This window comes from Mycosarcoma maydis, chromosome 7 (assembly GCF_000328475.2).
Source record: "Mycosarcoma maydis chromosome 7, whole genome shotgun sequence".
NCBI classification, from domain to species: domain Eukaryota; kingdom Fungi; phylum Basidiomycota; class Ustilaginomycetes; order Ustilaginales; genus Mycosarcoma; species Mycosarcoma maydis.
This window is the reverse complement of record NC_026484.1, coordinates 287758-309412: the sequence shown is the minus strand read 5'-3', so window position 1 is coordinate 309412 and position 21655 is coordinate 287758. Positions and strand designations below refer to the sequence as shown.

The 21655-nt window shown below is 55.6% G+C and overlaps 7 protein-coding genes across 7 annotated transcripts in view; 4 read left to right on the top strand and 3 right to left on the bottom strand.

Annotated features, from left to right (window-relative positions):
• Window positions 1–853: 853 nt before the first annotated feature.
• Window positions 854–3685, top strand: UMAG_02915 (uncharacterized protein; the record flags this gene model as incomplete). The annotated part of the gene is made up of 1 exon (XM_011391031.1): window positions 854–3685. One exon carries the CDS (start codon window positions 854–856, stop codon window positions 3683–3685), a length of 2832 nt encoding a protein of 943 aa, XP_011389333.1.
• Window positions 3686–3821: 136 nt separating this feature from the next.
• Window positions 3822–4643, bottom strand: UMAG_11934 (uncharacterized protein; the record flags this gene model as incomplete). The annotated part of the gene is made up of 1 exon (XM_011391259.1): window positions 3822–4643. One exon carries the CDS (start codon window positions 4641–4643, stop codon window positions 3822–3824), a length of 822 nt encoding a protein of 273 aa, XP_011389561.1.
• Window positions 4644–4934: 291 nt separating this feature from the next.
• On the top strand, window positions 4935–6212 carry UMAG_02913 (uncharacterized protein; the record flags this gene model as incomplete). The annotated part of the gene is made up of 1 exon (XM_011391030.1): window positions 4935–6212. The coding sequence occupies one exon, from the start codon at window positions 4935–4937 to the stop codon at window positions 6210–6212; it is 1278 nt and encodes a 425-aa protein (XP_011389332.1).
• Window positions 6213–6406: 194 nt separating this feature from the next.
• UMAG_02912 (uncharacterized protein) lies at window positions 6407–12826 on the bottom strand (the record flags this gene model as incomplete). Its single annotated transcript, XM_011391029.1, has 1 exon — window positions 6407–12826. The coding sequence occupies one exon, from the start codon at window positions 12824–12826 to the stop codon at window positions 6407–6409; it is 6420 nt and encodes a 2139-aa protein (XP_011389331.1).
• Window positions 12827–13906: 1080 nt separating this feature from the next.
• On the top strand, window positions 13907–18268 carry UMAG_02911 (ubiquitin-specific protease UBP2; the record flags this gene model as incomplete). The annotated part of the gene is made up of 1 exon (XM_011391028.1): window positions 13907–18268. The coding sequence occupies one exon, from the start codon at window positions 13907–13909 to the stop codon at window positions 18266–18268; it is 4362 nt and encodes a 1453-aa protein (XP_011389330.1).
• A 122-nt stretch (window positions 18269–18390) lies between these two features.
• Window positions 18391–19701, bottom strand: UMAG_02910 (uncharacterized protein; the record flags this gene model as incomplete). The annotated part of the gene is made up of 1 exon (XM_011391027.1): window positions 18391–19701. One exon carries the CDS (start codon window positions 19699–19701, stop codon window positions 18391–18393), a length of 1311 nt encoding a protein of 436 aa, XP_011389329.1.
• Window positions 19702–20494: 793 nt separating this feature from the next.
• Window positions 20495–21655, top strand: part of UMAG_15064 (CORVET complex membrane-binding subunit VPS8) — a gene marked incomplete at both ends in the record, with an annotated part of 6517 nt that continues 5356 nt past the window's right edge. Inside the window, one exon of the mRNA XM_011391289.1 lies at window positions 20495–21652. Coding sequence (XP_011389591.1) covers window positions 20495–21652 — 1158 coding nt within the window. The remainder of the gene's footprint in view (window positions 21653–21655) is intronic.

Genomic DNA, 21655 nt, shown 5'->3' with positions numbered 1-21655 from the left:
CGCTGGTCGAGTTTCTGCTCGGGATCCGAATCGTTGGTCTTCTTCTGGTGGCTTTTCTTCGAAATTTGACAGGCAGCTGCTCTTCCTTTCGAAGCTTTTGCCTGTCCTGTAGATTCTCGTATAGTACCACGCTGGTCGTGGCCTTCCTCGTGTTTTCTGTCGTGTAGCTGTCTCTGTAGCACCGCGCTGGTCGTGGCTTTTGCTCTTTGTTCCTGTCGTATAGATGCATCTCTAGCATCGCGCTGGTCGTGGTGCATATGACTCAATCCCTTTTCGCTGCTTGGTACCTACCCGAATGCTTTGTGTGATGAATACAGACAGCGATTCGAGTCATACGATATATGTACGGAGATTGCAGTTTGGCGCTGTTCGATAGGTCGAGCCGCGATACGCGCTCTGAGGGCAAAAGCCGACTGACCCGTTTCAGACATGTGCGCATGTGCGTTTCCGCGTCACGGTCACACTTACGATTCGTAATTAAGGCGAACCTGCAGAGGAAGAACAGAATCAAGAATTTTGGAAGAATTCATGAATCGTGAATCGTGAAATCGTGAATGGCTCGTGGCTGCTCCTTATCACGTATGCCGCGCCTGCAAGAAGAATCGGGGCCAAGTGACAGGATCGTGAATAGGTGCGGACCAATTTTTCGTGATTCACGATTGTTGGGGAAACAGCGCTTCAGACTTGAACACATCCCCATCATCATCAACGTCGGATTCTTCGGTGGAAACGTACTGTGATCAAGCTTCACTGTCCCTGCTGACAGCCGCTTCGTTCAGTGAGAGCTCCATATATCTCCATACATGCTCCAAGTATTCGGACCAGCCGTGATCCCAGCAAGCAAGCAGTAGCCATGGCGCACCTCTACCCACACCTTCGCGTACATCAAGTGTTTGGTGCCAACACTGATGTTGGCAAGACGATCTTTACCACCGCGTTGTGCCTTGCATCATCTGCCCTCCCACTCTGCTCCAGCTCATCTGCACCAAAAGATGTCTTCTCGGCGTCCGCGCAAGGTCTCGGTGAACACGTGCACTACCTCAAACCTGTCTCCACCGGTGCTTTGGACGATGCGGATGACGCACATGTATCTCGCTACGCCTCTGGTGTACATTACAAGACGCTGTATCGATTTAGCGAGCCTGTCTCGCCTCATCTAGCCGTGGAGCTGGAGAGGCGTGCAAAGTTGGCAGAGCGAGAGCTTGAACAAGCGCCCAGTCCGCCCAGCGACCAAGTCTTTGTACGCGATGTTGGCGATTGGATCCATGCAGCAGCAGAAGCCGTGACGCCGGAAGAAACCAACAAGCCAGCAGCAGTGGCGTATGTCGAGACCGCGGGGGGCGTACACTCTCCCGGACCAACTGGATTGTCACAGTCACATCTACTACGACCTTTGCGTCTTCCCACCGTCCTCATCGGATCTGCAGAGCTTGGTGGAATCAGCACCACTCGTTCCGCATTTGAATCGCTCCTCGTGGCAGGCTACGACGTCGAAGCCGTCCTGCTCTTCCCGTCGCCCAGGTATGGAAATGTAGAGTACCTGCGAAAGTTGTTTGCTGAAGAATACAACATCCCAGTCTTCGGCCTGGGTGGTCCAAGAGAAGGAGGTGGCTACGGTCCTCCGCCCATCAAGAATGCTGACAGCGCAGCAGACAAAGCTGCCATGATGCACTTCTACCAAGGGCTTGTCAATGGTCATCCCGACCCCACCTCTTGCACCTCAGCAGCCGAACACACCGCCGGCGGTGTCTACGGCGTCGTCCGCTATCTGCGGTCAAGACACGCCCAGCGGATCGCTGATCTGAGCACGATGGCCCAACGCACTCGAGACACTTGCTGGTGGCCATTCACCCAGCACCAGTTGACAAGGACTAACCAAGAGGTCAATGTGATTGATAGTGCTTACGGTGATTTCTTCAGTATGCTAGACCAGCGTTCACCTGCTTCATCGGTGGTGGACGTAATGAAGAGCAACAGTCTGTTGCAACCCGTCTTTGATGGAAGTGCAAGCTGGTGGACACAGTGCCTGGGACATGCACCACACAATTTGGTTACTGCAGCAGCTCATGCAGCTGGTCGATATGGACACGTGATGTTCCCCAACGGATCGCATGAGCCCGCACTACTCCTTGCCGAGCTTCTCACAGGAAAATACGTTAGCTCGACAGAAGAGCCTTCGCTATTGTCCAACCCGGGATACGGCTGGGCTGACCGCGTGTTCTTCTCGGACGACGGCAGTACAGGTATGGAAGTGGCGCTAAAAATGGCGCTCCAATCCTGCATTCTACGATACTCTACGCAACGATCCTCTTCTCGAAAGGCGGCCGAAAAGGCTGCCCCCGGTCAACAGCCAGGATATCGCTCTGGGAAACCCAAACAGGAATGGGAAGTCTTGGGTCTCAAGGGCAGTTACCACGGCGACACGATCGGCGCCATGGATGCGTGCGAGCCATCAGACTATAGCGAAGCAGTTCACTGGTATCGCGGCAGAGGGTTTTGGTTCGACGCTCCTACCGTCGAGATGCACGCTGGTGGCAAGGTGGTCGTGAGCCTCACTGTGGACGATCAAGATCTTGCTGACAGGATGCGCGATCGACACTTGCCACAAACCCTTGCTGCAGGGAAGAGCGCGCAGATCTTCCAGTACTTGTACAACAGCATCCAAGACGTGTACGATGTGGAAGCAAGGTTGCGCAGCAACGACCCGCTTGTGGAATTCTACCGACGTTCGATTCGCGATCAATTGGAACAACTGACCGTGCAGCAACAGAGGAAGTTCGGCGCATTGGTGTTGGAGCCGCTGGTGATGGGAGCAGGTGGCATGGTTTTTGTCGATCCGCTGTTCCAGAGGATCTTGGTCGATACGTGTCGTGAAAGCGAGCATCTCTTCTCGCTCACGGACGCGCCCCTCACCCCACCAACCACCTCTTGCACGACAAACAAGAACACCACAGGAGGCGAATGGCAAGGCATCCCCGTGATCTTTGACGAAGTCTTCACCGGACTGTACCGCCTCGGCGCCTGCACACCAGCAAGCGTGCTGGGTGTGACCCCAGACGTTTCGGTTCTAGCCAAGATTCTGACGGGAGGCATGGTGCCCATGTCGGTCACGCTAGCGTCCAGATCGATCTTCCAAGCGTTCAACCAGAGCGATAGTAAAGTCGATGCTCTCCTGCACGGACACAGTTACACGGCGCATCCTATCGGATGTGCGGTGGCGCTGGAAACGCTGAAAGCGATCGGAATCCTGAAGAAGAGCACGGAATGGGAAAGCTGTCAATCGGATTGGCAGTCACAGTCGCAGACTGGAACTGAGCAAGGCGTGTGGTCATTCTGGAGCAAAGCAGCTGTAGAGCGACTCGCCGAACTGCCCAACGTTGAGCATGCCATTGCGATGGGCTGTGTACTCAAAGTCGCGCTCAAGGACGCAGCCGGCTCAGGAGGCTACACGAGTACAGCATCGGTGGAGCTGGTGAAGAAGTTGAGGTATGGAGACAACACGACGCAGGGTCATCCCAGTGTTCCGCTCAAGCAAGCGGAAGAGCACAAGTTGCCGTATAACATTCATGCGCGACCATTGGGTAACGTGATCTACCTCATGTCGTCGTTAAACACGCCCGACAAGGTGTTGCGCTCTTCGGAGGAGGTGTTATTCCAGGCGATCAAGCAAGAGGCTGGCATGTAGTTGCACAGCATCACATCTCTAAACGAACACGGTAAAATTCTGTGATTCTATGATTCACACTCACCACTGACTTACTTGACTGCGAGGCCGTCTGCAATTCACGAGTGATTCGAACAGTTCCACGCACCCGCACCACTCACCCGTTGCGATCCTCGGTTTCTGCATCATCGAGCATTTCGACCAACACATTCAACACCTTCCTCTGCTTGTCCATCTCGCGCTTCTCCGTGGTCACTTTGACTGCTGGAATGCCTGCCTTCTTCAACTCATCCTGTTGCTTCCTCACGCATTCATCCCACTGATGCAACATGGCAATTCGGCGCTTTTCGTCTTGAGCTCTTCTCGCCTTGGCGTTAGGAAACTGCTTGTCTGCTGTGGCAGAAAACTGGCGGTATTCTTTCGATAGCCGGTGTTCGAGCTGGTGCTGCTGTTTTCGAAGTGTCCGTATGCGCGTGAGGGCTGAACTGTCGGTTGAGAGCGTGGAGAGGATCGGAAGTGCTTCGGCGAAGGATAGTGAAGCTAAATCGCGTGCTTCCGCTGATGCTGCTACTGCGGGCTTTGCATTTGGTAGAGCCGAAGCTACGGCGAGTGCACGCTTCGAGATGACGGCATCAGACGCACTGAACGGGTTCAACGCATACGGATCGAATCGTTCGTCCGACAATGCCGAGACGCCATAATTCGCCGAGGGCGCGTTATAATTTCTTCTACGTTGAGCGGCTTCTGATTCAACGTCTATAGCGTGAATCCGAGATCCTAATGGGCTGCTTGAGGAGGAGGCTAAAGAGAATGGATTCGACGCGTACGGATGCGGCAAGGTGGACGAGCGAGTCTCAGAAGTCGGCGCTGCGATAACGGGGGTAGAGATAGCATTTGAATTCGTATCTTGTTGTCGACGCAGAATCTCAAGCAGCCGCTGTACTCCGTGTGGGTCGTATTTGTTGTGATTCAAGTTCATCGTCGCCAACGTATTGACTATGAATCGTCAAAAAAGCTTGGACGATGCGACTGTCAACTGTCGAGAGTGGTGTGAGGGGAAGGTCGAAAACAAACATGAAAGCTTCCTCTTACCTCCACAGCCAAGCACGAAGCGCACGCAGCAAGAAAAGGCCGTGGACGAGTCCCGACTTCCGCATTTCCCATAGGAATTTTATTCGAGTTCAGTTGTTCTGCTCACCTCGTCCACCTCGAACCGCCTCTCCCCGTACCCCACCGTCCACCTCGACACCCGCCAAAAACCGCGGTCAATATGCCTTGGAAGCGCAAGCGATCAGGTCCAGGCTTCAACCGAGATGCCTCGTCCGATTCGACGTCCGCTTTCAAGCGCTCGAAACCTGGCTACAACCAGGTCTATCGATTGGCATCCAAGAACATTTGCGGTCCGGGAATCTTTGTCACTTGCGTCCAGGGCAAGGAGCGAAAGGCAGCATTGCAGTTTATTGATCTGCTCAACGAGACAGCTGATCGGATCTATCCCGGTGTTGCGACCGAAAGTCTGAACGATGGTGCCGACGCGAGAGAGGATGATGACGACCAAGATATGGATGCGATGAGGAATGGTGTTGCTTCGGAGTCGAGCGTTCTATCGTCTAGAACCAAAGAAGAAGCAGAATCACCAGCACAACACCCAGTACAGGAGAAAGGTGGAGAGCCAGAACGTGTTATGAAAGAGGACAAAGCAGAAGATGACATTGCGGCACAAATCGCAGCCGAGCTGAAAGACATCAAGGCGACCGAACGACCACGTCGCGGCGGAAGCTCGAAAGTCGCAGCTCCGCGCTTTAAGAGCGTCGAAACCGACACGGAATGCTTCCTGTTCATCTCTGTCTCTCGGCCGTTTGACCCCTACCTTCTGGTGTACACCATCCTGTCAGAAGTGCAAGTCTCTGGTGAGCCACGAACACGCTTCGTGCAGCGTTTGACCCCAGTCACCACCACCTGCCCTGCCAATCCCTCAGATCTTACTTCGCTCGCCCGAACCATTTTGCCCACATTCTTCTCCTCTAATCCGGACCAGGGCAAGACGTTCAAAATCGACCCGAGGATCCGGTCACATAGCAAGCTGAAGCGTAACGACGTGATCCAGATCGTCGCCTCGCAGATCCCCACCTCAGAACCCGCCGAGGATGGACAGAGCAAGAGGATCCATAACGCCAATTTGGGCAATCCAGATCTGTGGATCGTTGTAGAGGTGGTCAAAAATTCGGCCGCAATTAGCGTGCTGGAGGATTACGAAAGGTTTAAGAAGATGAACCTGCAGAGTGTGGCATTGGCTGCTAACGAGAAAAAGGCGGAGCTGCACGAAGCGGATAAGGACCAAGGGTTGCGCGAAGGGCGTATCGCTGCGAGTCTCGTCGCCAAATCCAGTGCGGTTGACAAGAATGATGTCGAGGTAGCAACGCCGACGGAAGCAGGTCAAGGCGTCGGAGAGATAGCTGCTGCAGTGACACCACAGCTCGAGGATGGGGCATCACAAGAGCCAAAGCAAGATAACGAGTCACAAATATCCAACTTCCGCCTTTTCTAGTCCCTGCGCGTCCTCCATTGATCTACATACTTCCACATTCGTGGTTCACACCCACAGTTCATGCATGGCTCAACCCAAACACACCTCGTATATCGCTTCATGCCCTGATACCTTTGGTGATGAGATCGTAAACATTGGTCGGGTTGCTTCGCGCTTCGTGAGCGTCGCAGTGTCTCGTGTCTGCTGATGATCGACTAGGCGCCAAAAGATTTGAGTACAATCGAGCTGGGCGTCGATTGCTTATTCGTCGCCACTGCAATGGCGCCTCCACGGGACCCTGCTTCTAGTTGAGCACGAATCGCGTTTTCCAACAACGCCTTTCTCTCGGCATCCAACGACGCAGTGGCCTCCTTGAACGCAGCGGCGTGCTGTCCCGCTAGCGTGATGAGCTGTCGCACTGTGAACATGTGCAAGTCCGTCACTGCTGCTGGCGAGAGCAACACGACCAGTGTGGGTAGAACGATAGCGAGTGCCTTCGCACGGAACTCTCCCTCGCTAGGCAGCACAGAAATCAATCCGGCAAAGGTCTTGATCGCGTCCTCCACCGCACCTCTAATTGCCACCATTGCACCTGACTCCGACTTTGCTTGACTGCCAGCGACAACCGGTCCAGCACGACATACAAACTCGATCAAGCCCGGCAACAGCTGACCGACACAGTACAGCAGTGCAGGGTTTCCACGCGAACAAGCAAGCACGATGGTTCGTGCGCAGTTGACCGCGGTCAAGCCGGTCTCCTGCACACCTGGCGCCAGTTGCTGCGACGTCTGCATCGACTGTTCTACCTCTTCCTCAAACTGCAGCACTTTCTGTACGATCAAATAGCAGGCGTGCTCTGCCACCGCCTGCGATACTTTGATGTTGATCGGGATCGAGGTGAGCACCACCACGGTTGCTAGCAGACTATTGATGGTCTTGTTGAGTGCGATACGGCCAGCTCGCGTGCGGAGGTCGTCGACGTGCTGTAAAGCTTGCGAGAGGAAGCCGTGAATCGCGCGCTGCAGAACGTCGCTGTCAGGCCTGATTGATTTCGCAGAGCGTTCGCACAGGTCTTTGAGAGAGCCAAGTGTTGGACCGACCAGATCCTGTTCCGAGGTCTCGTCCTTGAGCATCTCGGCAAATGTGTAGAAACCGACTGCAAACAAATCCTCCTGCAATGCTTTGGCATACAAACCGACAATACCGATGTAGGCAGAATAGGCAACCCGCAACAGGGTCGTCTTTTCTTCCACGGAACCGCGCGTGGTCCGTACGTTTTGCAGCACACAGACAACCACACGCAAGCACTGGCTAAGCTTGGCCTCATTGGGCAGCTTTCCGGCTTCCGCAGCGGCCTGATCGTCGGCGGACAGCAGCAGTCTGCCATACGACGCAGCCATGCCACCAATCGTCTCGAGCACCGACACTTGTACTGCGGGAGGTTCGGTCATCACCAGGCGGTACCAAAGGTTGCACAACTCGGAAAAAAGCGTATCTTGTAGCAAGGCCGAGCCGGCTACCTGCGGTCTACTGAGAGACGTCATGGCCCGCAGAGAGATGCGCATCACCGTGCCTTGTTGCAGCGATTCGACGCTACCTGACGAGCGTGTTGCCAGCGCCTCAAATGCTAGGCCATACAGGACAAAGAAAAACAGGCACGGTTCGCTTCGGGCATTGCTTGCGGTGGTATTCGGACCCGCCGTAGCTGGTGTCGTCTCACCATCCAAAGCCGCAAATGCGCGTGCATCATTGTCGTGCAACAGACCGGTTACCGCTTGCAGAATGGTATACCACGAGCGTTCGTGGTACGGCAGCACTACCTCTCGCGCAAGGCCGGCATACTGAGAGTCGAGGCTGGGGTTGATCGAGGGACCAGGACCATCGGGTGCTCCACCGGCGTCCATCTCCGGATCTGAGCGAATCTTTGCGTATTCACGCAAGCATGCAATCCAGTAAGGAACGATGCGAGTTACATGCGGCTTTACCACGTCCACCAGATAACTCTGCGTGGCACTGGCCGTCTGCAGCTCGGCCCAGGCGGTGAAGACGGCAATCTTGAGCATGGCGTTAGCGTTCTGCGAGAGGTCCTTGACGTCGCCGAGCTGCGTCATGCTGGGCTGCATGCAGCTTTCCAACGCAGACACAAGCTGTTTGAGGATTCGACCCATGCGACTGACCTCCTTGATCACACCTGAGGACACAAAGACTGCACATACCTGTACCGCCGCTGCTAGAACCTCGGGTGTCGAGTCGGCCAGGAAGGCAGGAGTCAGGGCAGCAGCGATGGGCGCTTGATGCTGTTCCAACAGTAATGCATCTTCAAAGTCCGGATCGCGCGCCAGCTTGAATGATTCGATCACATCGCGCAGAACGACCAGACCCTCGAGACGAATTTCGACGTTAGCCGAGGTGCTGGCGGTGAAGGCCATGCGGATGAGGTCGACGACGCGGTTGCTCATCAACAGCCGTCGCTGAGGGAGCGCCTGTCCCTTTTCACCTGCCCCAGGAGGCGTACTGAAATGCTCGAGCTTACCAGCCTGGCGCACCGTGACAAAGACCTGGTGCAAGCAACGGAGAGCAAACAGCTGCGTTCGCCATCGACTGCCGCCTGTAGCGTTGAGCTTGACCGCATTGGACTCGTTGCCAAGATCAATGGCCGCTGCCTCTTCGTCCTGCAACATGGTCGCAAGGCTCGGAAGCGCGTCCTTGCCCTTGTCAGCCGCATCAATCCCCTTTGAGTGAGAAGGCACCGAAGACATGATGCGTTGACACAAATCAATCCAGCCGCTTGGCGCCAGATCGGCCGTCTTTTGCAGCCAACTCAGAATCACCTCACGAGCTCCATCGAGCTGGGGGTCCTCGTCGAGCTGGGCAAAAAACTCTTCAACGAGCTGGTCGCCACCGATGCGGCTCATGGCAAGTGCCTCGCGTTGCACAAGCTGGTAGAAGGCATTGATGGCAGCCAGCTTGAGCGTACGCTGCTTGCCGGTGAGCTGCTTGCGCAATTGCTCGATCCATGCGGCAACATCGACAAATTGAGCGGCAAACAGACCAAAGTGCTGCAGCGCCCTGGTCGACTCCACAACGACGCCGGGATCCGATTCGCGTGAAAACTCGGAGAGCAGGCAATGAACGAGGCTACGAACGCGGGTCGACTCCTGCAGGTCAGGGCCCAACACGCCTATGAGTGCGTTGACGACACGGCAGACAGCTTGGTGCGCTGGCAGGTCAGCACGCAAGTTGACGGAGCCAGCACTACCGCCTTCGGGCTCGTGCGTGTCAAGCATATAGAGCTTAACGAGCATACCGAGCGTGCTAGCAACATAGGGACTGTAACTCAAGCTAGCCGAGTCGATGACCACGTGAAGCGCTTCCAAGGCATTGTAGTGGACGGTCGGATGCGGATCGTTTGACAGCGACATGAGCACGTTGACAATCGTCTTGGTAAGCGGACCAGCAGCTAGACCACCGACCTCTTTGTATACGGAACCAAAGGCAAGCGCACAACCAGCACGAGCATCGGGGTCGCGATTACCGACGATCTGGTCGACGAGGAATTGCACCTGACTTGACAAAGCCTGTGAGCCTGCGACCGCCGCGAGCTTGCCGTAGGCCTCACTAGCGGCGGCGCGCAGTGCGGGATCCGCTTGGAGGAGAGCATCTTGCAAAAGATCCTTGATGGCCGAGCTGAGACGGTCATTGCTGAAGCCGCTGGGGCGCTTGCCATTTGCACCTGTTCCGCCCTGCACTGCGACCCTGAGAGCGCCAAGGATGGCGACGACGACATTGATCTGGACGGCCTGTTTGCGACCTGGATTCTTGTCGAGCTTGGTGCTCTTGGTGTGGGCGAGCATGGCTTCGATCGCAGCCACCTGAATGTCTCGCTCCTGGTAAGGGAGGAGCGAGGTGAAGAGCTGGATGGCTGCGTCGACAACGCCGGTCGGAGCAGGTGGGGACAAGGCAGCCGACTCGCGAGGTTCGACAGGGTTGCTAGAAACGCCTGGTTGCTGCGAGGTCGAACTGCGTGGCGTCGAGTAAAGGAAAAGCGGATCATGCTCAGCGGCGCCCAGCACGGGGCGACGCTGAAGTGCATCCAGCTGCGTCTCAACGAGGTCGCGGTTGAGCAGATCGGGTTGAGCAATGAGGCTGCATGCGCGAAGAGCATCAACAGGGTCCGAAACAAAGGTCTGGGCATCGCGTTGCAGGCTGGTGACGCCAAAGGCGTATCCATCGGCCATCTCCCACACGCTGGTAAAGTTGCCTGCGCTCGCGGCGATGGCGGCTTGAGCGGAACTGCCGATGTAGCGGTCCGGATCCGCGAACGCCTGGATAGTAGTCTTGATGAGGCCAGCTTGCATGGGTTCCATGGCCGGGTTGTGAGCAAGGACTGTCAGACATTGGAAGAGGCGGCGGCGTAGGAGAAATTCTCGATCGAGCAGCGAGAGGGTGTCGCTTTCAGCTGCTGGTGTGTACTCTTGCAAAAGATGCGGATTCTGAGCAGCAAATCCATCGGCAAAGGCAAGCGTGTTGCTCAACAGCGCCACCAGTCTGCGCGCCGTGTCTAGGGTAATGAGGCTGGAACCGTTGTGGAGCATGAAGGCAAGAATGGACGAGAGTGTACGTTCACGCACAAGCAGGAGGAAGCTCCATTCGGCATCTGAGCGTGAAGAGGGACCCGGCGCTGTGTCCTTGGAAGTGGGTTTAGGCAGCGAATTGCGCCAGAGGATGAGCAGTTGAGGTAGGTGGAGGCGAACAAAGTTGGGACCGAGCGACATGAGAGAACCGACCAAGGTCCATGCGACCGAAATTTCGATGGACGAGACATTGAGATCGTGGTTACCGCTGTTCTTGAGCAGCTGGATAGCCAGCGAAAGCACCTTGGAGCTGATGGCGAAAGATGTGTATAGAGGCCGTTGTGGGATTACGCTGATGAGGGCGGCGAGACCTTGTGCATGTCCATTGGCGCGTTTCGAGAGTTGTGAGATGCCAACCGAGCCGCCGCGATTGGCGAGCGTGGTGAGATCGCGGTTGAGCAGTTCCAGTACAGCGGCGAGTGTAGGCGAGAGATGGACCGGAGATACTTGGCACAGAGTCTTGAGACACCAAGCGGCTTGAACCTGCACCGAATGGCTCGGATGGGCCAGGCAGCGGATGAGTGGGTCGTAGGCAGCGTCAAGCACCTGTGGAGGCACGCTTCCGAGTTGGACCAGTAGACCCGAGATCTCGGCGAGGGCAAGTGAGAGAGTGGTCTTGGAAGGCGGCTGCTGCTCGGGCATGAGGGCAGGCCACTTTCTGAGATAGTCGCGGCAGATTTCCTGGATAGCGAGTACCTGTGCTTGCTCGCCAAGCATGCGCTCACCAATGAGTTTGCGCAGGATCAACGAGACGCCCGTGCGAACATTGAGCACGTCTGCGCGCGTGAGGGACGAACCGCGGTAGTGGTTGGGAAGATCATCGATGAGATGCTTGAGGATGACGGCGTAGTTGGCATTAATCCAGGAGGAGCCTAGCGTTTCGAAGAGCGTGGCGTAAACGTCGAGGAGTGCTGATCGTCCTTTACTACCTGTAGAGCCACGTAGGAAGGGCAACGAGAGTTGATCGAGCATGCCTATGGGCGTCAACATGGCTCGAGGAGCGCTTGCTGCTGCGGCTGCCGCGGAGGGGATTGGGTCTTCATCGTCTGAGTCGTCGTCAGCAGTGCCTTCCTTTTTCTTCTTGGACGACTTTTTGGCGGGGACAGATGCAGGCGGTGCCTGTTCGATTTGGGTGGATGCGAGGAGGCCAGCCAGCATACGGCTGAGGGCACGTTTGGTGACGAAATCGGCCGATTCGATGGCCTTGAGAGCGGGAGAGACGAGAGTTTCGACTTCGGTTCGTGTGGTGATGAGCTGCGCATGGAGCACGATGGCTAGGATACAATCGGCAGAACCGCGTACAACGGCGCCTGCGCGATCCGAGAGGCCTTGACGGAGAGCCTTGATGAGGTCTTTGCCGACCTGATCTCCCAAGCTTTTGCCGGCGACGTTGAGCGTCTTTTGAAGTGTGATGAGGGCATGATAGCGAAGGATGACAGGATGACTTGTCTGCTTGAATACTCTCTGTGTGAGATTGATAATCTCGTTGAAGAGCGACATAATCTGCTGGCCCAGTGAGCCAAACACCTCGCCGAGGATGTAGAGGGCGGCAACGCGCACCTCTCGTTCTGGTGTCTTGCCTTTTGCATCTTCTGCTGCGACTCGGATGAGGTTCTGCAAGATGTCAAAGAGGGAGCGAGAGTCGATGCGACGGAAGAGCACGAGAATGCAGCGGGCGAGCAGTCGTCGAGTAGGCCTGCCAGGTCGTGGAATGGCCGCATTGGAAGTTATGACGATGGCCATGTCATCAGTCTTTCCAAAAGAGACGCTAGGACAAGCAAGCTTGAGTATTGCCGATTCGAAGCTGTTTTGATACGATCGGATGGTGTCGACGTCGGCCTTGGTGAGCGCCTGTTCTGCTTTGGAAAGCCATTCGATGACAAAAATTTCGCCTTGATCGGACGTTGTTGCGGATTGGAGTCGTGACTCATCGAGCTCGAGTGCTTCAGCATATTGCGCTTGCGACTCGATCTCTGCACCAGCTCGCAGTGCAGATTGCATGGCTGCAGGATCGATGAATTCAGGAGCTAGAAGCTATGCTTCTGGTTCAAAAGGAGATTGCGAAAATGATCCAGGATAGGAAGCAAGCCGACGGTTGCAGCTACAGCCGTAGAGTCGATTCTCGAAGCTGCTCGGCTGTTCAGCGTAAGGGACAGGGAAGGTATGTTGATAGATGGACAAGACAGAAGACGAGAACACGTCTGTACGCCCATCGATGGATTCCAAGTGCCTCGTGCCTTGTGCCTGTCACGCGTGTCTGTGCATTTTCGACCCACTTGCTGATCGATCTGTCCCCGATCGATCTTTTGCGATCTTGCCGCCAGCGACTCAGCTCATCCCGTTGGCGTTACCCATCCTAAAGCCTGCAGCCTAGGACCAGCAGGATGATCAGAACTGAAAGCAACTCTGTCATTGCTTGGTCTTGTGCCACCTTTCAACGGGGCTGTCAGGTCAAGAGGTAGAGCTCGACTAAACCACCCCAAGCGACCCGATCGGGGTTGGAGAAGACGCGATACGCGATTTGGGAAAACGCACTGGCCTCCACCTGTTTGTCAGGCGTCAGAGTGTCGAGTCGTGGAGCACGGAGCACGGAGCGTGGAGCGTGGAGCACACAAGCTTTCGTGCTCGATTTGTGAGTCGAACCACGGATTCATCAAGCCAACAAGCACCATAAAAGCAATAAGAATTTCAAAAATCCAGAATATCCAGAATCACGAATCACGAATCACGAATGGCTGGCTGGCTGGCTGGCTGGCTGGCTTGGTGGCTGCTTTCTACTGCGGATTCTTGATTGGTTCGTCATTTGTGATTGACTAGCTTCGTTCTCACTTCCCACTTCCCACTTCCAACTTGGCAACGGCATCAAGCCTCGATCGAATTGGCCGCAACGGCGCTGCCAGCTCATCTCTCGTCTTACCGAGCGCAGTCTTCTTTTCGGCTCGAGACGATCGGCGTGTGTCAAGTCGCCTCCACCCGAAAGTACAGCAACGCTGACCTCGAAAGCAAGTCGATGCTTTTCTATCCAAAGCTACCATATCACCTCACAATCACCTATCGACCTTGAGCTGTCGTTTGGCCACCATGGGTGCGCAGCGAAGCGAGTCCGATCTGAACAGCATAGTAGACAATGTCACACGACCCAACGATGCCACGAACCATATCCGCAATGGTGTCGGTGTAGCTTCGCCTGCTGCCGATGACGGCGAAACCATCGACATCACCATCGATGAGGACGACCACAAGAAGGTGTTTGGCTCTCAGTCATCAGTCTGCCTCGAGCTCCCGCCTCATCCAATAGTCCGTCCACGCACAGAGTACGAGCCACAGACCACACCGTCCATCTCGCACAATCTTCCTGCTTCTCCACCTCCGTCGTATGACGATGCCTCGATGCCACTGACAGATGCTGCCTTGCCCGACGCAAGTTCGGTTGCAACTCCTCATATTGCCCACCTGCTGCTACCCACCGCACTCCACGATTCCGGCCTGCTCTTTAATCCGCAGCTCAGCCAGAGCAGAGTCAGCCTCGAGCGTGATCCCATCCCAGAGGCACCCTCGGCCACAATCTCGAAAGCGGATTCCCTCGTACCTGCATCCATATCTCCACTTACCGATTGCGCTCTCATACCCACCCTCGCACAATGCGAATCTTGCAAGCCACACCCCGATGCTCTCTTTGTCGCCGAGACGCTCGAGTGGAGACTCATCTTGGATCGTTCCTGCATGTACCGCCTACCACCCGCTCCGAGCTCTCAGTACGATGCGACCGACCTGTACGAAGCCTGCGATCTGGTGCCAGGCTCTGTCCCCATGTACGAGACCCAGCCCACCATCATTCCAGCCCACGACCAGTGCAGAGCTGTGCAACTTCTCCAACACTGGGATCCAGCCACTCCAGATGCGCCTCTTCCCTTCCTAGAAGAGTTCAACACCCACTTCTGCCCTTTTACTGGAAAGCATATTTTCTCCAGTCCACCAGACAGCATCGTCACTGTTGTCGACCGTCATTTGCTCATCCGCTTCAAAGAGAGTCGCGAAAATGATCCAGCCGTCGGTCTCACAGGGCTAGAGTCCTTCCTCCGTGCGCTTCGCATCCTACTCAGGGTGGTTGGCAACTACGTTCATGGCGAACGGCGCGGCGTACCAACCACCAGCGCTTCGCTCACTCAAAAGCTCGGATGGGATCGGCACTCGCGACAGTTCTTTCTCAGCCTTGGCTGGAAGGAGAGCACCATGGCCGACGGCCGCAACGCCATCGTGCCACCTTCGACCTCGACCGACCTATTCGACGCAAACTTTCACCTCCAACGCAACATCCGTGCTTGGATTGAACTCAGCATATGGCACACTTTCCATGTTGAACAGCTACGCAAAACAAGGCCCAATTCTCCCGTCCTTACCTCACCCGACAAGTTCGCCGTCGCCACACGCGTCCAAATTCATCCCGCTGCCGAGTCACTCCTCGACTTGATCGGATCGCGTCAGGATCACCTCGATCCCACCTACAAAACAACCCTCTCTCCCGCCACGCTCGAGGCTTTCTTCACTCTGGGCGCGTCTAGCACCGCTCGCGACCAGCTCGTCAAATTCGCCTACCTGGTCAACATGAAGGCTGGCCACGGTCACACAGCCCTCAACCTCTTTGCCGCGCTGAATCAAGTCTACACGTCTCAGCGCCGCACGTCGCGCGTGCTCGAGGAGTTGATCGCATACGAACGAAGCCAAGGGCGCTACACTCCCCGTGACATCGACCAAGCATATGAGCGACTTCATCTGTCGACTGCCCATCTCGGTCCAGACGTGGAGCGCCTGAGCATTCCTCACAGTCTCATCGTAGACAATTACAAAGCGCGAGTACGCGAGGTGCTGATCAACAGCGATGCATCGGAGCATGCTGCCCTCAAGGACGCGCTCCGTATCATCGCCGTGGACCTCGGCAAGCCCGAAAGGCTAATCAAGGCGCTCGACGAAGACATCGATATGGACATTGATCAGGCGTGCAGCATGCTCGACACCAATCCCGACATGGACGACTCGACCGTCTTGGCCATCTTTGACCTTTACGTAGCTGACGCTCCCGCCCGTCAAGACGCTTTGCGTCATGCTCTTCGCGCCATTGCCGAGCATCGCAACAGCGACTATCTGCGTCACTTTTTGCGCACGGGTCAGAAGGATGCGTCGGTCGCCGAAACCTGGCAGCAAATGCCTTCGAACGATCTTCCCGCCGGTATCGACAACATCGGTAACACGTGCTATCTCAACTCGGTGCTGCAGTACTTTTTCTCCATCACTGAAGTACGCGATCGTGTTTTGCAAGCTGCAGCTTCCCTCGCCGAATCCACGGCGACAGCTCAGCTCTCGTGCGACACCGAGCGGAGGGTAGGCGGTCAGCGCATCACGGCTCGCGAACTGCAACGCAGCAGAAGATTTGTGGCTCAGCTCGGCGGGCTCTTTCATCACCTCATTCACGCTAATGCGCTTTCCGTTCGTCCCGAGAGGGATCTGGCATATCTGGCGCTGGTCTCGTCGCGCGCAGAGGATTTTGAGAAGGAGCTTGACCCTGTCCCAGAGACGGGCGCACTGCTGCAACATCAAGGAGACGTCGTCGCTTATAGTTCAGACCCATCTGTCCTTTCGTCGGAGCCAGTCACGATCGGAAATGCAAGCTTAGACGCAGGCATCAACACAGTTTCCGCAGCTGTTGATGGCGAGTCGATGGAGCTTACGGCGGACGAGCTGTCTGCAAGGCAAATGGATCCTTTGCAAGCACATGCATCGAACACATCTACATCGGCTCCGCCCTTACCGCCTAGACCCGCTCGGCAGTCAACGAGTGCTGATTCGACATCAGCCGCCCTGCCACCGCCTGCGCGACGTAACTCGCTCATGCAGCTGGGTGCGCAACAGGACGTTTCCGAATGCTTGGACAACTGCATGTTTCAGCTTGAAGTTGCTTTGGCTGCGAGCGAGGCTGCATTCGCCCCAAGAACTTCCACCGAGCAGACTATAGTTGTGGATGGGAGTGAAGAATCCAAGGCGGTGTCCGACACGGTCAACGGGAGTGACCAAGAAGATCTGCTCACAAGCCTCTTCCTCGGCAAAACATGCCAACGCATTGAAGCAGATACCAAACCGACCATTGGCAACAACGCTGACGGTTCGTTGTCCCGACCAGCTCAGCCGCAAAAACAGCCCAGCACTCACATTAAGCATGAGGTGTTTAAAATCTTGCCCATCGACGTTCTCGAGGAAGGGCGCGACATTTACGATGGCTTTGATGGGTTTTTCGACTCGGACACTTTTGTTTCCACGTCCGGCGCTGTGCAGCGTCGGTCCGTGACGCTATTGTCGGCTCCACCACTGTTGCAGATCCAGCTGCAACGTGTGCAGTACGACCGCGTTACGATGCGGACGTTCAAATCGCAGGCGCACCTCGACATGCCCGAGACGCTGTACGTCGACCGATACATGGACGTGTCCGCGGATGATCCGGAGAATGCAGTGCGTATCGCCAAGAGGCTGGATTACCAAGCCAAACGCAAACGGATCGAAGAGTTGAGAGCGAAGCTAGCGGCGTGCAAGGACGGTTCCAATGTTCACTTAACGCAGACACTCAGCCAAGCGGCGAACGCGGTGGAGGAGCTGGCAAGGTTGCCTCCTTTGGCCGATGTGGCCGCGCAGCTGGACGAGATCGAGAAGCAAAGCGCTCAGCCTGAGGCGATCGAGCAGGATTCTTCGTCTCGCAGGTGTTTGGCGAAGCAGTCTGCTGAGGATACGAGTGCCAGCACAGAAAGCAATGCTACTCACTCAGCAACTGCGGATAGCACCGCTCCTGGCACTGTCGACAGCGCGTATCCTCAGTCTCTTTCAAGTGTCATTGATGCAGGACTTGCTACACTGCTCCGAGACGAGTCGAAGCTCGTACGTGAGCAAGTCAAGCAAGCGCAAGAAGAGATTGATACGCTCAAGTCCGAGATGGCGTCGATCTGGGCGGACGAACGACGGTTTGCCTACCGGCTGGTGGCAGCCTTCATGCATCGCGGCGAAGCGAGTCATGGACACTACTTTTTGAATCTGCGCGGTGGTGGCGAAAACGGCAAGTGGTTCAAGTACAATGACTCGACGGTGAGCGAGACATCATTAGACCAGGTGTTGCGCGATCGATCAGGTGCTACGCCGTACTTGGTGACGTATGTACGCGAGGATTATGTGCACCTCATCGACCCGATCTGCAGAGCGATTGAGCACCAGAACCGCGCCATGGACGTGGATCAGGAGAAGCACGTTCACGAGGCGCTGAATGGGGTCAACCACACCAAGGCCAACGTGGATGAAGGGTGTGCAGTTCACAATGACGAGGCTGCGCGGACTGTCGATGTGGCAGAGCAAGCACCGAGTGGTCCTGAAAGTCCAGTCAAACGCGCTCGCACAGACGACCTTTAGAGACCGAACGCAATCCCAAGCAACATGCGTGATTGTAAACGTGAAACGTTGGTCTATATGTGAGAGTGCCACCGGTTGCGGTGTGTGCGTGCGTACAGAATAAACGTTATGCCAGCGCCAAGTTAGTCGCTCGATACAAAGACAATGTATCCCTTATCAGCCAAAACGCCTCTATCCCTGATGAGTGTAGTGTACTTCAACGCCCACTTGGGCCTCAATTGCTTTCCAGCGTCCAACTTGATGGGTAATTTATGCTTGAATTCATCCATCAGCGCCGGCAAGGTTCTTTGCGGCAGCACGTCTTTCCTGTCGGAATGAGCGACGAGTTGAATGCCCATCTTGTTGCAGTATTGGTGGAAGGAGCGATCGAAAGAGCCTAGGTCCTTTTTCACGTTGATTGAAACGATACGTGGACGGCGCGCACTGCTGACGAGAGAGTATTCCATGTTACAGAACGAGCCGATGCCGTTCTGTTGAGAAGTGGAGCATGTGGCGACGTCCGAGTGCGCAAGCTGCGGTTCCGAGGTGCTAGCCGAAACTTCAGTAGAAGAGGTTGATAGTGGGATCGCTGGCGAGAACAGGGGCATCGTTGGTGGCTCCAAGGGTGGAGAGAGCGAATTTAGCAGCAGCTCAAGATTGGTACACGAAATGTCAGAGACGCCGAGAGAGAGCAGCTGAGGGTTTAGAGATGCGTGCGACCAGACATCACGTACAGAGGATAGCCAAACTGGGGCTTCCACTCCGTTCTGCTGGTCCGAAGCCGTCGATTCGAGCCCAGATTCGAAATGCTTGTGCGGTCTCGAGTCGAGATCGAGCGATGGAAATGCAAGCACGAGCGTCTCAACGGTGATGATGCCGGTGGTGGAAGTGAGCCGTGTGAGGGCGTCATCGAGCAAGCTGGGTGAAAGATCGCTAGGGTCGAGGAAGAAGAATTTCGCAGTGATGTCGTACGTGCTGCGGTGGTCAGGAGAGCAAGGATCGGCGATGGGGTTTGTGATTGTGGCAGGATTTGGCAGAGCCAACGTTGCGGTGCTGGGAACCCAATGATACGAGATGTAAGGACGCTCTGGATCGCCTGTTGGGAAGAAGCCTTTCTTGACTGCCCAAGCCGCAGAAGACGAGTGACCATTGGCGATGGAAACGGAGGCGGTCTCGGAAGATGCGGAAGTGGGCATAGTGGCTAGCGAACCGCATCCCATACCTATGCCCGAATTGGGCAAGCAAGGAGTGAAGTCATCCGGATGACCGTCAAGAGCAAAGTGGAGCGTTTGGTGAATGGCATGCGCGAGCTCTCCATCGGCCGATGGTTTCAGCGATCTTGATACGTCGTGCGTGTGAATGTACAACGAGCGAAAGCCGGACTTGTTGTCCGTTAGCGGACAAGCAGATGCTGTTCTAGCTGTTGTTGCCGTTGTTGCCGTTGCTGAGGTCATATTGTGTGTGGTGGTATGGCAAGCTGTGTCAAGGTGTCGCAGAGCAAAGCCGAGAACAGCACGCCTAATTCTCATCTTTTGTCAAATTACGACTCGAGCCAAGCACGAAGCAAGCGAGTCAGTATCACGATTAGTGAATCAGTGATTCGTGATTCGAAAGCGGCAATACAAGCCATGTGGCTCCGTCATTCAGCCCTTCCGAGGAGTGCCGTCGCTCGGTTCCGTCACGCGTTAAACCCACATGTGCCCGTGCCCAGTAGTTACGTATTGTTAGCAGCGTGAAGCATAACATGTGTGTATAATATCCGTGATCCGTGATCCACGATACACAATCACGAATCGTGAATCACTCGTGACTGAATATCGTGAATATCGTGAATCGCCAATCGTGAATGAGAGTGTAACTCACGACTCCACGACTCGTGACTGTCATGATATTTGTGATTCATACAATCACGAAGAACGCACGGCCTTTCGTATTTCTCTCTGTGTTGCCGCTTTTCACCGATTTTCGTCCTCGCAACGCCATCGATTGCAAGTTTGCGATAGCCGACATCAGTCGTCGACCATTTCTTGCCTCCCGCAAAGTAGTGGCCGAAGCAGTTGGCCATCCGATTGCAGCGCGGATCTGCTTTACCAACGACTCTGCACCACTAGGCACAGCGGTCCAGCAACCCCCCACCATGTCCAATTGCATACGCTCTCGCTCTCGCACCATCAGATAGGTGTCGTCAACAGCACCGCCACTATCACCCCCGTTCATCATCATCATTCCCGCTGCAGCGTCTTCGGCATGGAACACAAAGACTCTGCTGACTTGAATCCTTGGGGTGCTGAGCCGTCGTATGCTCAGCGCCTCTCGTCCTATCAGGCCGAACAGGATGCTGACTACCATCAACAGCTGGACGACCTCCTCAATTCGCCCAAAGCATCCCGATTTAGCGTTCCGCATGACGCCAGCACCAACAACGGCACTTTCCTCAACGGTAATCATGTGCACCACCAAGACGACGACAATGACAACGACGACGACTTTGTCTACGATGGTATCGATGCAGCAGCTGCGCCTTCTGCATGGACGCCCGACGATAGCACCGTCTCGAGCGAAATGAGCTCGGATACGTACAGCGCCAAGCTCAAAGACATCCTCGGCAGCGATGATGACGACGCCGGTCGAGACCAACATGCTGATCTCACGATTGAACGGCCTGCTCGCTCCTCGATCACCTCTCCGTCCTCACCGACAACTCAGAAGGCACCCGTACTCCAAGTTGATGCCGACACAAGTTCCAACACAACACCTCGCCATACAGATCAAGCCCCCAGTGACGATAGTTTCTCCTTCAGATACCCACATCCGCTACCCAACGATGTCAGCTTCGACACCAGATCATCTACCTCATCCCAGCGCCACCGAATCCCATCTCAGCCGTCATCTTTGCGCATCTTGACGCCCAGATCCACTTCTGGCATCGGCTTCTCACTGCTACGACAGTCTAGCACCATGGCGTCTTCATCAACTCCACAACGCCCCATGGCCTACCCGTCCATCTCTCGACTGCGTGCATCCATGGGCCGCGCTACCGGCTCCTCGTTCGCACTACCCAAACATCTTAACGACGTGTCTGGAGCATCTTCAGCCCATCTCCCTGGCACGCCTTCAGTGCCGTCGTCACCACGAAAAGCTCGCTCACCGCTGCCGTTCGAATTTACCGCCAACGGCCTCTCGGCAGCGGCTGCCGCTGCCCATTCATCCAAGGACGACGATGCAAGTCGTTCCGCCATCGCAGAGTCTTCCATTACGCAGCGATCCAGACAAAGTTCTTACTCAACTAGTGTTAGTGGCTCGATCTTCGGCCAAAACAAGCCTCGTCGCTCTCGTGCTTCGTTTCCCTATGGCGGTACATCCAACGGGCCGTTAGTGCCGACAGCACAGAGCGCCACATCGCTCCTC